The sequence below is a fragment of the Tachyglossus aculeatus genome, chromosome 2 (genome assembly GCF_015852505.1).
Source record: "Tachyglossus aculeatus isolate mTacAcu1 chromosome 2, mTacAcu1.pri, whole genome shotgun sequence".
Classification (NCBI taxonomy): Eukaryota; Metazoa; Chordata; class Mammalia; order Monotremata; family Tachyglossidae; genus Tachyglossus; species Tachyglossus aculeatus.
In genome coordinates, this window is record NC_052067.1 from 39518912 (window position 1) to 39534424 (window position 15513).

General features: G+C 43.5%; 1 protein-coding gene across 2 annotated transcripts in view; it reads right to left on the reverse strand.

Annotated features, from left to right (window-relative positions):
• Positions 1-10125: 10125 nt before the first annotated feature.
• Positions 10126-15513, reverse strand: part of AMPH (amphiphysin) — a 157613-nt gene continuing 152225 nt past the window's right edge. For both annotated transcript variants that reach the window (XM_038768068.1, XM_038768066.1), the window contains exon 21: positions 10126-11406. In XM_038768068.1, coding sequence (XP_038623996.1) covers positions 11299-11406 — 108 coding nt within the window. In that variant the 3' untranslated portion in view covers positions 10126-11298. The remainder of the gene's footprint in view (positions 11407-15513) is intronic.

A 15513-nucleotide genomic window follows, 5' to 3' on the forward strand; every position in this document is an offset into this window, starting at 1 on the left:
GTACAGAGCTTGGCACATAGTAAACACTTAACAAATACCATAGTCCTTCATTAAAGTACTTTATCCATCAATGCCATTTTTTCATAGGACACCCAAGTCCTCCCAGATGTACACACAATTATGAACATTTAAGAAGTAGATGGCAAATCAAGACATCAATAAGACAGTAACTGGGCAGAAATATTCAAAATCGTTTTCTTCCAAAGAGGGATTAATAACAGATCAGGGCCTAGCCAAAGCAAATAGTACTTTTGTTTGATAAACATTGACTTTTTACCCTGATAGGCAGACAGGTGAACCCAGGAAGCTATAGAGGGCAGGAATTAGGGAGATGAAGTTAATCAGGGGTGGAGGAAAATTAGTGCAGAAGAAGCTGCTCTCTGCCCTTTTTAAAGAAAATTTATCAAAGCTAAACACAGCCCAGAAGACCAGGAATATTGGCTGGGAGAACAAGTCTTCTAGATTTACCCAGGTGTTTCAGGGGAAATGGTGTACCCCTTAATCAATCAATTGTATTTATTGAACACTTGCTGTGTGCTGAGCCCTGTACTAAGCGTTTGGGAGAGTACAATCTAATAATATAACATACATTTCTTGCTCACAAATCTAGAACATTTAAGCATTTGATACCCACTACTTAAAAATTCTTATACTCTACTATTTTCCCCATCTCTAATCTATTTTAATGTCTGTTTCCCTCTGTAGGTTATAAGCTTGTGAGCAGGGACTGTGTCTACCAACTCCGTTGCTTTTTACTTTCTCAAGAGTTTTAGTACAGTGCTCTGCACACAAGTGCTCAATAGATAGCATTGATTGATTGACTGATGGACTCCACTCAGAAAACACAACAGACCATAACTAAACCAACTGACCTAAACCCTAAGAAAAGATATGATGGAGAGCTGAGGACCATTTAGGCAAAAATCCCAAATCAGACATGGTATAGGGCAATGGCTGATGATGACAGGGCTAAAAATGTGCAGAAAGGGGAGAATTATTAATATTAATGATAATAATATTTGTTAAGTGCTTACTATGTGTCAAGCACTGGGGAAGATATGACAATCAGGTCAGACAGTGCCTGTCCCACACAGGGCTCTCAATCTAAGTAGGAAGAAGAACACACATTGAAACCCCATTTTTTAGATGAGCTGAGGCAGAGAGAAGTGAACTGATTTGCCTAAGGTCACACAGCAGTCACGTGGCAGAGTCAGGATTAGAACCCAGGTCCTCTGATCCCAGATCCCTCTTTCCACCAGATCATGTGGCTTCTCAAGTTAAAGAAGCTTAAGTCTGGACTCCAGACAGGTAAAGAGGAACAGAAGTTAAAATTCATGAGAAACACTTCAGTGCGAAGATGCTGAGGAAGCCAATGCTGAAGGGCACACAAAACTCCCATGGTTCATCAAAGACGTTGTGGGGGCTTCGGGCCACCTCTGTGTCATGGAATCTGCTAGGTATGACCGACCAAACCACCCTGAAACAAGGAAGAGCCCGGGGCTCACCCAGAACCCAATTTGGTCCTCTCCAGAAGTCAGCGAGATCTAAGGATCTGACTCACTTTGTGTAGGAATGTCACCTTTTGATTCCAAAGAAGGTGAGAAAAATGGCATTTGGCAAGCCAAAATCAATTCTGCTTCCGTATCTATTCTCTAATGCTACGCGAAGAGGTTCTTCCTGTCAGTCAGTCAGTCAATCATAGTTATTGAGTGCTGACTGTTTGCAGAGTACTCTACTGAGCACTTGGAAGAGTACAATATAACAATATAACAGACATATTTCCTGCGTACGACGAGCTTGCAGTTTAGAGGAGACAGACATTAATATAAATAAATAAATTCTAAAAATATGTACATAAGTGCTGTGGGGCTGGGAAGAGGGATGAATAAAGGGAGCATGTCAGGGTGACACAGAAGTGGAGTGGGAGGGCTTAGGGAAAGCCTTTTGGAGGAGATATGCTTTCAATAAGGCTTTGAAGTGGGGGGACAGTAAGTGTCTGTTGGATATGAGGAGGGAGGGCGTTCCTGGCCAGAGGCAGGTTGTGGACGAGAGGCTGGCAGTGAGATGGACGAGTCTGAGGTCCAGTAAAGTGTGCGGAGGACCATTAGAGGAGCAAAATGTGTGGGCTGGGTTGTAGTGGGAGAATAAGAGGGTAGGTAGGAGGGGGCAAGGTGATTGGTGCTTTAAAGCCAAAGGCAAGGAGTTTCTGTTTGATGAGCAGGTCACCGGTATTTATTGAGCACTTCCTGGGCGCAGAGCACTGTACTAAGCTCTTGGGAGAACACATTAGCTTTCCTCATGGCTCTGGGAACTGAAAATACAGCAGCAACTTAGAGGAAGCCAAAACAACAGGTCGCCCTGAATGGCCCATCTATCATGTCCCGTTCCCTCCCCAGAAAATATGCACCAGGACCTCTAAATTTCTGAAAAGCAGCATTATCAGTCAGATGATAGTACGGTGCTCTGCATACAGTAAATGCTCAATAAATACAATTGACTGACTGATTAAAATGGAAGGTAAAGGCACTATTTTGGAAGTATACGGAGAATCTGTGCTAGCACTTGATGCCATTTAATGAAGAGCAGATGCTTGGGTGTTTAGGTGCTTTTCCTGATTTCTGTGTTGTTGTTTGCTGCAGTGATCGAATAGGCGGGTCTAACCTACGCGTTTGCTCTTTTCCGACCCCTTCCATAAATCCTGTGATTTCTCTAACATTCCCTTTTGGATACTGGAAGTTTTCATTTATTGTCTGAAAACATAATCTCTTAGCGCCCTCTGTGGTCCGGCAAGTAGCACGATATACTAGCTAAGGAGCAAGAATATATCAGGAGCAAGAATACATCAGGACCAGAATAGCTCTTTTTTTCCCCCCATTGGTATTTGTTAAACTCTTACAATGTACCAGGCCCTGCACTAAACTCTGGGGAAGGTACAAGCTAATCAGGTTGGACACAGTCCGCGTCCCACATGGGGATCATAATCTTAATCCCCATTTTAAAGGTGAGGTTCCTGAGGCACAGAGAATAAATAATTATGGCATTTGTTAAGCACCTACTATGTGCTAGGGACCGTACTAAGTGCTGGGGTGGATACAAGCAAATCGGGTTGGACACAATCCCTGTCCTACATGGGGCTCACAGTCTCAATCCCCATTTTACAGATGAGGTAACTAAGGCACAGAGAAGTTAAGTGACTTGGTTAAGGTAACACAGCAGACAAGTGACAGAGCCGAGATTAGAACTCGGGTTCTCTTGAATCCAAGGCCAGTGCTCTATCCACTAAGCCACTCTGCTTCTCATGTCTCTCATGTTCTATGCCAAGAAAGGAGGAATTGAAGATGTGCCTTTTTGGCAGGGTTTTAGGATAATCCAAGTCTAGCAATACTTTCTGTTCAGGATTAAAATCCACCAGGGGTGGATACACCAGGGGTTGTGCAGCACACAGAATTGATTACATATAATATCCTAATATCCTGAGATTATAGAGTAATTTTAATCTTTCCAGAGGGAATCTCACTTTAGCTCTTTTTAACCTCACATTATCCCTGAGAAATGGATTATTAGAGAACCGGAGAGGTTAAACAACTTGAGAAGCAGCATGGCCTAGTGGGGAGAGCACAGTCCTGGGAGTCAGAAGGACCTGGGTTATAATTCTGGCTCCACCCCTTGTCTGCTGTTTGACTTTGGGTAAGTCACTTAACTTCTCTGGGCCTTTGTTATCTCATTTGTAAAATGGGAATTAAGAGTATGAGCCCCATGAGGGACATGGACTGTGTCCCACTTGATTAGCTTGTATCTACCGCCCAAACTTAGTATAGTACCAGGCACTTAATAAGCATTTAAAAAATAACATAACTACCCCCCAACGAAAAAAAACAACAAAAACCCCCTCAAAAACTTGACTAAGGTCATACAGGAGGCTGGGGGTAGAAGTGAAACTACAACCCAGGTCTCCTAACTCACAGACCTTTGGTCTTCTACTGGGGCAGGCTCCTTGAGTCAATCAATCAATTAGTGGTATTTATTGAGTACTTACTGAATGCAGAGCACTGAACTAAGTGCTTGGGAGAGCTCAATAGTGTAGGGAGACACGATCTGAGTGAACCCTTTCTCCTGACTCAACAGGGTCTGTTCTAAGCATTGAGGAGCAATTGACCTCAAGTCATTGGTGTTTCCAGGCACTTAGTACAATGCTCTGCCCACGGGAAGATACAATTGAATGAATGAATGGTGGAGGATTTGATTGTGTTCAGGGACAGAGGCTCTTGGAGAATTTGTGACACATGGGGTCTTAATAATTGTGGTGTTTAAGGCCCTACTGAGAGCTCACCTCCTCCAGGAGGCCTTCTCAGACTAAGCCCTCTCCTTCCCCCATCTTACCTCCTTCCCTTCCCCACAGCACCTGTATATATGTATATATGTTTGTACATATTTATTACTCTATTTATGTATTTATTTTACTTGTACATATCTATTCTATTTATTTTGTTTTGTTAATATGTTTGGTTTTGTTCTCTGTCTCCCCCTTCTAGACTGTGAGCCCACTGTTGGGTAGGGACTGTCTCTATATGTTGCCAGCTTGTACTTCCCAAGTGCTTAGTACAGTGTTCTGCACACAGTAAGTGCTCAATAAATATGATTGATTGATTAAGGGCTTATTATGTGTCAAGCACTGTACTAAGTACTGGGATAGATACAAGACATCTCTAGATATTCTCTAGACTGTAAGCTCGTTGTGGGCAGGGAATGTGTCTGCCAACTCTACTATATTGTGCTCTCCCAAGTGCTTAGTACAGTGCTCTGAACACAATAAGTACTTGATAAATAAGATTGATAGATAATCAAGTTGGACACTCTCTTGTGTCTGGCTTTGCTCTCTGATTTGATAGAGAAGCAGCACGGTCTGGTGGATAGAGCGTGGGCCGGGAGGTTAGAAGGACCTGCATTTTAATCCCAGCTCCACCACTTGTCTGCTGTGTGACCTTGGGCAAGTCATTTCACATCTCTGGGACTCAGTTACCTCATCTGGAAAACAAGGACTGTGAGCCTTATGTGGGACAGGGACTGTGTCTAACATGATTAGTCTTCTAGACTAATTGTTGGGTAGGGACCTTCTCTATATGTTGCCAAGTTTTAATAATAATAATAATAATGGCATTTATTAAGTGCTTACTATGTGCAAAGCACTGTTCTAAGCACTGGGGAGGTTACAAGGTGATCAGGTTGTCCCATGTGGGGCTCACAGTCTTAATCCCCATTTTACAGATGAGGTAACTGAGGCACAGAGAAGTTAAGTGACTTGCCTAAAGTCACACAGCTGACAAGTGGCAGAGCCGAGACTTGTACTTCCCAAGCGCTTAGTATAGTGCTCTGCACACAGTAAGTGCTCAAAAAATACTATTGAATGAATGAATAAATGAGCTTGTATCTACTCCACAATACTTAATATAGTGCCTGGCACATAGTAATCACTTAGTAAATACCACAATTATTATTATTACCTGCGGTAGCATGATTACTACCCATAACCTTCGTTCTTTCTCCATCCAGCCCCTGGACAGCCCACCTCTCATTGGCACCCTCCGGGACCTCCTCCCATTCCTCTGCTGAGCCACTCATGTGTCCTTCTCAAAGCCTTAAGACAAGATTCTTCTGTTCCACAGACCTTTTTTAGATCTCTCCTTCAGTAACAGCCTAGTCCTAGCCCCCTCCATGAACACATGATTAGTGCCCTGTAGGTCGGGCAAACGTGGTACAGAATTATTGCTGAGGCTCTGTTTCATTTTTTATGAACTGCTTCTGAAATTGGCCTGAGATTTGGTGCTCTGAAAATTTGCCTTATTGCAATGAGATCCCCTTCACTTTAGGAACATAGTTAAAGACCTTTTGAAAAGCTGAAAAACAAAGAGGTACCAAGGTGTCATTTAATAATAATGATGGTATTTGCGAAGTGCTTACCGTGTGTCAAGCAATGTTCTAAGTGCTGCGGTAGATACAAGCTAATCAAATTGGACACAGTCCCTGTTGTTGTCCCTATCCATTTCTCCGGGATAGGGTTGTCCCACGTGGGGCTCACAGTCTTAATCCCCAATTTACAGATGAGGTAACTGAGGCCCAGAGAAGTGACTTGCCCAAGGTCACACAGCAGACAAGTGGTGGAGCTGGAATTAGAACACAGGTCCTTCTGATTCCCATGACCCGTGCTCTATCCACTAGGCTACGCTCTAAGAAGAGGTGACCGTATCTCAACTGATATTTGTACATTTACCCTCTCTCTCCCTTTAGAATGTAAACTCCTTGAGGGTAGGGATTCATTCATTCTTTCAATCTTATTTATTGAGCACTTACTGTGTGCAGAGCACTGTACTAATGAAGATTCAAATCTTCTACCCTGTTTATATGGCCCAAAGTGCAGGTTCAATTCATCAGTGGCATTTATTGACCTCTCACTGGGTGCAGAACAACCTGGAGAAGCAGCATAGTATAATGGATAGAGCACAGGCCTGGGGGTCAGAAGGCCATGGATTCTAATTCCAGCTCTGCCACTCATCTACTGTGTGACCTTGAGCAAGTCACTTTACTTCTCTGGGCCTCAGTTACCTCATCTGTAAAATGGGGACTGAGACCTTGAGCCCCACGTGGGACAGGGACTGTGTCCAACCCGATTTGCTTACATCTCCCCCAGCACTTAGTACAGTGCCTGGCACATAGTAAGCGCTTAAGAAATACCACGATTATTATTATTACTAAGCGCATGGGAGAATACATTGAGTTGGCAGACATGACCCCTGCCATCAAGAAGCTTTCCATCTAATGGAGGAACTTACAATCTAGTGGATTCCAGAACTCATCAAAGATTGGACGCTTAAGAACTATTTGAAGGTTAGAAAGTCAAGGCCTCTTCAGTAGGCTGGCTTAAAGAAATCAATGGTATTTACTGAACGCTTACTATATTCAGACCACTGTACTAAGCTCTTGGGAGAGTACAGCAGAGTTAACAGACATGCTTTCTGCTCCCAACGATGCTAGAGGCATTATTGAGTGTTGTCCCTGCTCTGCCTCCTCTGTGGATTTCCCCTCCTGACTGCATTATTTGCTGTGCATGTTGCCCAGTGGAAACAACTCCTGCTGATGGCAACAAGTTGTGTTGCCAACTTGTACTTCCCAAGCTCTTAGTACAGTGCTCTGCACACAGTAAACGCTCAATAAATACAATTGATTGATTGATGCCCAGGGAGCTAAGAATCACAAGGCTGGAAAAGAGCCCGGGCTTTGGAGTCAGAGGTCATGGGTTCAAATTCCGGCTCCGCCAGTTGTCAGCTGGGTGACTTTGGGCAAGTCACTTCACTTCTCTGGGCCTCAGTTCCCTCATCTAAAAAATGGGGATTAAGACTGTGAGCCCCCCGTGGGACAACCTGATCACCTTGTAACCTCCCCAATGCTTAGAACAATGCATTGCACATAGTAAGCGCTTAATAAATGCCATCATTGTTATTATTCCCAAGCGCTTAGTACAGTGCTCTGCACATAGTAAGCGCTCAATAAATATGATTGATGATGATGATGGAAGAGATAGGCCCTCCAGACAAGGCCAAAGAAATCCACAGACTGGCCAAAGCTGAGGGGTGGGGCCTTGTGCTCTCTAGCTTTTGGAGAGGGGAAGCAGCGTGACCTACTGGACAAGGCACGGACATGGGAATCAGAGGACCTGGGTTCTAATCCCTACTCCACCACTTGTCAATCAGTCAATCATTCATATTTATTGAGTATTTACTATGTGGAGAGAGCTGATCTAAGCGCTTGAGAGAACACAATACGATGAAATTAGCAGAAACGTTCCCTGCCCACCATGAGTTTACAGTGTGCTGCGTGACCTTGGGCAAGTCACTTAACTTCTCTGCCTCAGTGATGTCATCTGTAAAATGGGGTTTAAGGCTTTGAGCCTCATGTGGAACATGAGCTATGTCCAACCCAATTAGCTTGTATTATAATAATAATAGTAATAATGACATTTATTAAGTGCTTACTATCTGCAAAGCACTGTTCTAAGCACTGGGGAGGATACAAGGTGATCAGGTTGTCCCACGGGAGGCTCACAGTCTTAATTCCCATTTTCCAGATGAGGTAACTGAGGCACAGAGAAGTTAAGTGACTTGCCCAAAGTCACACAGCTGACAACTGGCGGAGCAAGGATTTGAACCCAAGACCTCTGACTCCAAAGCCTGTGCTCTTTCCACTGAGCCACGCTGCTTCTCTATCTTATATCTAGTCCAGCATTTAGTACAGTGCCAAGGCACGTAGTAAACATTTAACAAATACCATTAAAAAAAAAAAAAGCTGGAAGAGCCATACTGTTATATTGTGCTCTCCCAAGTGCTTAGAATACCACTCAGTGCATAGTAAATGTTCAATAAATACCATTAATTGATCGATTGATTGAAAGCACAAGGACTCTTCTGTCTAGGAGAAGGCCTGAGACAGGGCCTTGAGTCTGGCCATTATTGCGTGATTTTTTTTTTAATTGGTATTTGTTAAATGCTTACTATGTGCCAGGCACTGTACTAAGCACTGGTAGATACAAGATAATAGGGTTGGACACAGTCCCTGATCCCCATGGGGCTCACAGTAGTAATCTCCATTTTACAGATGAAGTAAGTGAGGCAAAACGAAGTTAAGTGCAAGATGTGAGGTCTTTCAGCTATCAATATTGCCCATCTCTTCCCCCAGCATGGAGAGCCCCACCAACTATAAGCTATGGTAGCCAGAGAACCAGGGCTAATGGGCTGGGAAGTGCCATGTGGGTGGAATTTGGAGTGATGGGGAGCCATGATTCAGAATTATCTTCAGGAGTCTTTAGCCATCTTCCAACAAGAGCAGCACTTAAACTCAATCCCCAACTTGCCATTTTTAATTCAGGAGCATAAAGAGGACAGGGATCTTAGTGGGGGATGGCAAAATGGAGGAGATGGCCTTCAAAGAGCTAACCTGCCATTTTGAATCTTTTCAGGCCTGACGAGACCAGATGGGGGATGCTGGTTTAAAACACTGTGGGGGCAACTGTTTCCATCGACCTCATGGAGTTGGCATCTGTGCCCCCCTGATCAAAGGACGCGTGGACCCCAAAAGGAAGCAGGGAGGACACAGGGGCTGCCTCAGATTTCCCTGTTTTACAAAAAATCTGCTCAGTTCATCCAAGAATGGTTGCCTTCTCTTGGAAAAGTACTCACCTGGACAGACGGCCACCTTGTAGATCGGAAAGTCTCTGAAAGACGGAGAGGAGTAGGAAAGTGAATTCTGTACACCTCACTCCAAAGCAGTTCTCTGTTATTCTAGCTAATTATTCAATCCTGTCTTTTAAGGCCTCTGTTCTCGCATAAATCTCCCGGATTGGTTTGAGGCAGAATTGGAAATTGCATTCTGATGTTGAAGTATGTCATTATCTTTTCCCAGAATCAGCATCTGGGATTCTTTAGTTCTTCCATAAATCAGTCCTTCGAGGAATTTATAACCAATAACGGATACCAGGTGACATTAGTCAGTAACTTGCCAGGGTGGCTTCAGCTCATTCATCAAAAAAGTATACAAAATAAGTAGCTAGCAAACACAGATTGTTGATTAACATGAATCCCAGCAGAATCTTATTAGATTCATACAAGAGGTATTAAATCACAGAGGTATTAAAGAAAGTCCTGTCAAGCTTCAGCTAAGAGTCATCTTCAGCAGTCAGTCAGCCAGCCAACACACGACTTCCCCAATTCATGTCATCTACTCATTTAACTTGGCTTCTGTTATAATATATATTATAGAGCCACCAGGATAATATATATTATAGGGCTGTCAACATAAAAATGCTAGAAAGGAAATGCGAGCAAGAAATGAGGCTGTGAGGAGGAACTGCTGATTATGAAAGCAATAAAAACTGATTTTCAGTGATACAGGAACTTGGGGTCTCCAATCTGCCCAAGGGGCTCAGAGACCAGTAAGGACTCAATCGACTGAAGTAACCTGGGAGTACAGTTCCCCTCAGGGGAGAAATTTCCCCAAATATCCACCACATTTTATATACTGGTAGGAAGGCTACGGAGAGTGTTACTGGAAAAACACTCCTTTGAAGGAACTAGGCCGTTTTCTGGAGATGATCAGAGGTTTATTCATAATGATTTAACACTGAAAAACATAATCGTTACAGATGACTTCTTGATACGGAATACATCATATATCTTATTTTTAAGAATCTGTGAAGGTGAGCTGCATAAATAGGGTGAAAATATATGGGGGCTTTCTTTTTTAATAGAGTCTTTGTGGGTTTGTTTCCACTCATCCAGCCAATGAAATAAAAAAGACTAGAATAACATTCTCCACTCCATCCGGACTAGCTCGTCTCTAACTCCCAAAGCCGGATGTCTTGGCGCTCTTGACCTGTGCCTTCCCCAGGTTTTAGCAGCTTTCGATTGCTGTCAATTGCCGTCAAATGAAGGTTCCACATTACAAACACAGATACTGTCTAACATTTTGGCAACGGAGCAGCTAGTTTTGCTCAGAGACAAAACTACGTACTATAATGCCAGACAGGGAAAGAGCAATTCCTGGATCAATCCCTCTAGGGGCAAAGAACTCTAATGAAGGGTAAAGGCTTTGAATATGCCTATGCAGCCATGAGCATACACATATATCCTGATGTGAGGGAGGCGGGAAACAGGACATGTGCGGGTTATATAGATTTCTGAAAAGAACACTGAAAACATCTGCAGCCGTTTTGTTTTTGAACACAGAAGAGGGAAGAGAAAAAGAGAGAACAAATGGGATAGAGGGAGAAGAAAAAAGGTCAGGCACAGAGTAAAACAAAACATGAGAGAGGGAGGGGAGAGAGAGAGAGAGAAGTCACTACTATATATTATTCATCCTGCAGTGCTGCAACTCAATACAATACACTCAGTGCAGAGAAATTAAGGTTCTGGTTTGAGGAGGCTAATTTAGACATTGTGGGGAAGGGTTAAGTACAAGTTTCACCACAGCTCTGACAAAGCACAAACAAACCTGTTGCCGCACACGGGCGAACACATAGGAATATTTTTTTTTCTGTTTTCTTTCAGAAGAGGCTAGCCTACTTCTTCAATGCTGCCTGTTCCTTCTCTATTTCTGCACTACATGCTCCTTCAGAAATGTTTCTCCAACAGTCTGGCAACAGTCTGTAAAACTGTTAACAGGGTGTCTAGAAAAGGGGGCACCCGGGTTTCCCAGAGGGTCTGGAAATCTTTGACCGAACTTCCTGTCAGATCGCCTTGCCCAAGCCGAGAGCTAGTCCAGGCGTCGGGTGAAATTCTCGGGGAAAAGGCCCTTGTAGGCTGCAATGTCCCTGAATTGGATCCAGTCGGACTCCTTCACTCCTATCAGCCACCCGGCATCCTGCAAGGAAAAGGACACAACGCTCAGGTGAAACATTTCTGTTCCCCCCCCCCCCCACCTCCTTATCCCTGATCCATCCCCCGGACCATCATATTAAGGAAACTTTACTCCGCTCCTCCGCTACCTGACCATTCTGCCTTCCCACTCCCCTGATTCTCACCCAGAGCCCTGATTCTCACCCAGAGAACCACAATTCCCAGTATGTTTTTTTTTAATTTCTAGTACGGTTCTTTTTAAGTGCTTACTTTATGCCAAGCACTGTACTAAGCTCTGGGGTACATGCAAGATAGGTTGAACACAGTTCCTGTCTCATGTGGGGTTCAGTCTAAATAGGAGGGAGTAGGATTTAATCCCCATTTTTCAGATGAGGAAGCTGAAGTACAGAGAAGTCAAGTGACTTGTTCAAAGTCACACAGCAGACAAAGGATTAGAACTCAGGTCTTCTGACCCCCAGGCCTGTATTCTTTTCTCTAGGCCTCTCTCCCTTCTTCTCCGGGAAACAAAACCCTGTCCTTTTCTTTGGAATTAGTAGGAAGATGCTCATTAGCTGGCTGCCAGGACCCAGGCTAGAGGGGTAAAGGATTGTCTCAGTCTAGAAGGGGGAGACAGACAATAAAACAAAACATGTAGACAGGTGACTGTCAATGTTTCATCCAAAATGGGCTTGGGAGTGTAGGGCTTAATTGATGTAATGACACTGAAGATCCAACACTCATTGGGTCATGGAGAGCACTGGTGGGTAAATAAAGATGGCCTGAGGAGAGCTGAATTCTAAACACTGGAGAGGCCCAGCTCCTAGAGGGCTCTTTCGGCTAGTCCCTGTCTACTCCTATGGTCATTTCAAGTCAACTTCTCCTAGTCTCAGTTCTTCATCTGGGGATTTTGAATCAGTTCTCCCTCCTGCTTAGGCTGTGAGCCCCATTGTAGGACTGGGACTGTGTCTGGTCTGATGATCTTGTATCTACCCCAGTGCTTAGTACAATGTTTGGCACATGGTAAGCACTTGACATTATTATCATTATTGAACAAGGCAGACGCCACCATATGCGGCCATTTCCGGCTTGACAGAAGAGAACAAGTCTTGACCCAATCTCACATCCCCCATCAAAATATTTTCGAAAAAATGTGATATTTTTTAAGTGCTTACTATGTGCCAGGCACTGTACTAACTGCTGTGATAGATACAAGCTAATTGGGTTGGACACAGTCCCTTGTCTCACATGGGGCTCACACTCCTAATGAATATTTTACAGATGAGGGAACTGAGGCACAGAGAAGTGAAGTGATTTGCCCAGGGTTATACAGCAGACAAATGGAGGAATTGGGATTGGAATCAAGATCCTTTTGACTCCCAGCCCCATGCTCTATCCACTAGCAACACCGCTTCTCTCATGAAATAAATTCAGTTGAGAATTCAAGGGACACAGGAGTTCAGTTATGATCGAAGCCAGAGAAAGCTCGTGTGTGAAATATCTGCCGAAGAAGCCATGAAGAGTAGTTATTCATGAATCTTAAAAGGATAGCGATCTCACTTGGGATAGGGTAGGCTGAGATCTAATCTTCTCCAATAACCAGTCCAGTTCAAATACAGCACATTAGAAATGATGGAGCCCCGGGATATAAATAAGCCTAATGTGCTCTTGTTTGATATGATCTTAGAATATAAATTGAGGCAACCAAGCAGACTAGTATAAGACTTTAGACAGGCCAATTCCGCAGAAGGAATAAAGAGCTTCGCAGATAAAAAGCTCACTCTAATAACGGATAACCTCCTTGCTGATGACAAACACTATTCAGCAATGATGATGTTATAATACATGAAGGACAGGCCTGTATGTGGAATAAAATATTTTTTTGTTGTTTTTTTATGACATTTGTTGAGCACTTCCTATATGCCAAGCACTATACTAAGCACTGGGGTAATTACAAGATAATCAGGTTGGACACAATCTATATACTACATGGGGCACAATCTTAATCTCCATTTTACAGATGAGGCACAGAGAAGTTAAATGACTTGCCCAAGGTCACACAGCAGACAAGCAGTATAGCTGGAATTAGAACCCAGGTTCTTTTGACTCCCAGGCCTGTGGTCTATCCAATAGGCCACACTGCGGATGTTAACTCCAAAGTTGCCAAAAACACATATATAGACCATAAGATCTGATTTCCTTACCAGCACCAAGAAGGACGAAAATAATCGAGAATATAAATTCCACATTCACAAAGTCAGTGGAAGCAGCAGCATGGCCTAGTGGAAAGGGCACGGGCCTGGGAATCAGAGGACCTGGGTTCTAATCACTCGTCTGCCAATTGCTTACTGTGTGATCTTGGGCAAGACACTTAACTTCTCTGTGCCTCTGTTCTTCCTCCTACTTAGACTGTGAGCCCCATGTGGGACAGGGACTTTGTCCACTCTAATTAACTTCTATCTACCCCAACGCTTAGAGCAGCATTTGACACTTAGTGAACACTTAGCAAATACTATTTAAAAAAAGAATAAGCATCCCAGGCCAGATTAGGAAAGGGAGTTTTATTTTGTTTCTCAAATGAGAAACAGCAAATCTTCCAACAGAAATGGGCTGTACTGAGCTTCGCTATCTATGAACATAAGCGTGAATATCGCAAACCTGAAAGCTTCTGTGTACATTTTCTCATGGAATCTGTCTCCTCAATGCTGAGGAAAACTCTGTTCTTGGTATTTTACATACCAATTAAGCAATCTGCACACTTACTGTGTAAAGAGCACTGTGCTGAGTTCTTGGGAGAGTATAATACAACAGGTTGGTAAACTCGATATCTGCCCTCAAGGAGCTGATGATCTAGTGGAGACCATCAGTTTAAAATGGGGCACCAACCTGCCTTAAAGTCATCTGTGAGGTGTACAGTGCTGAGGCCAGGTCTACAGAATAATAATAATAATAATGATAATAATAATAATAGTACTTGTTAAGTACTTACTGTGTGGCAAGCACTGTTCTAAGCACTGGGATAGATACAAGGTCGTCAGGTTGGACACAGTCCTTGTCCCACCTAGAGCTCACACTCTTAATCCTCATTTTACAGCTGAGGTAGCTGAGGCCTAGAGAAGTGGAGTGACTTGCCCAAGGTCACACAGCCGATATGTGGAGGAGCCGGGATTAGAACCTGTGACCTTCTGACTCCCAGGCCCGTGGCAGTGAAGTGGAGAATTGGGAAAACTGTCCAGGAAATTCAGATCACAAAACCTCTCCCAATCATTTTGGCCTGAAACACTCAGATAATTGAGACAGAAGGGTGGATTTTAGCCTGAATGATCTGGAAGTGTTTCAGTACTTCACTTTGCTAGCGAAGACATGGGCTTTAGGTTCAACTGATCCTCAAAGATTATAGGACTAATTAAGTTATTTCTTGAACCAGATTTCCCACCAACAATATTTAGGAATTATCCACCCAGACCACCTTACTTAAGGCTCCACAGCACAATTCCATGCACAGAAAAAGGAGCAAATTCAAGATGAAAATTCTTCACTGAGCTCAAACAAAATTCCTGAATGGCCACCACATAAAATCATGGAATTTGCACACCAGGAATTTGGGGTGCAGTTCTGGTCACTGCATCTAAGGAAGGGTGAAAGAAATTCCATCTTGAAGTCGTGAAAAGATGCAGGTTGGGTTATTTGCCCCCAAATTACCAGGATGATTCAGTCACCAAGATCACTTTGGTCCAAATTAGCTAGATATTTCTGTCCAAGAAAACCCTTCTGGATATTTCTGACCAAGAAAACCCCACCTGGTTGGAAATATCCAGGTAACTGAGATGAAAATGTATGTTTTTTGGCCTGGGTCTCCCAAATAATTTGCTGGGTAGATTCAGACTACAAAAGTCATATATGCTGACAAGGGATGTGCTCCTTCTGGGAACCACAGCCAACTGTATTTTTGGGATGCTGTATGAAAGCTTATTATCTTCGTACAGGTCAAAGTGAGAAATGAACACAATAAGGACAAGGGCTTCAATGAGGAGGAGTAAGAAGGAAAGCAGGATGGAGGGAGGAAGGATTTAAAGCAGGTATGAAAGAAGGATAGATGGACAGATGCAGGAAGGAAGGAAGGAATGAGGAGGAG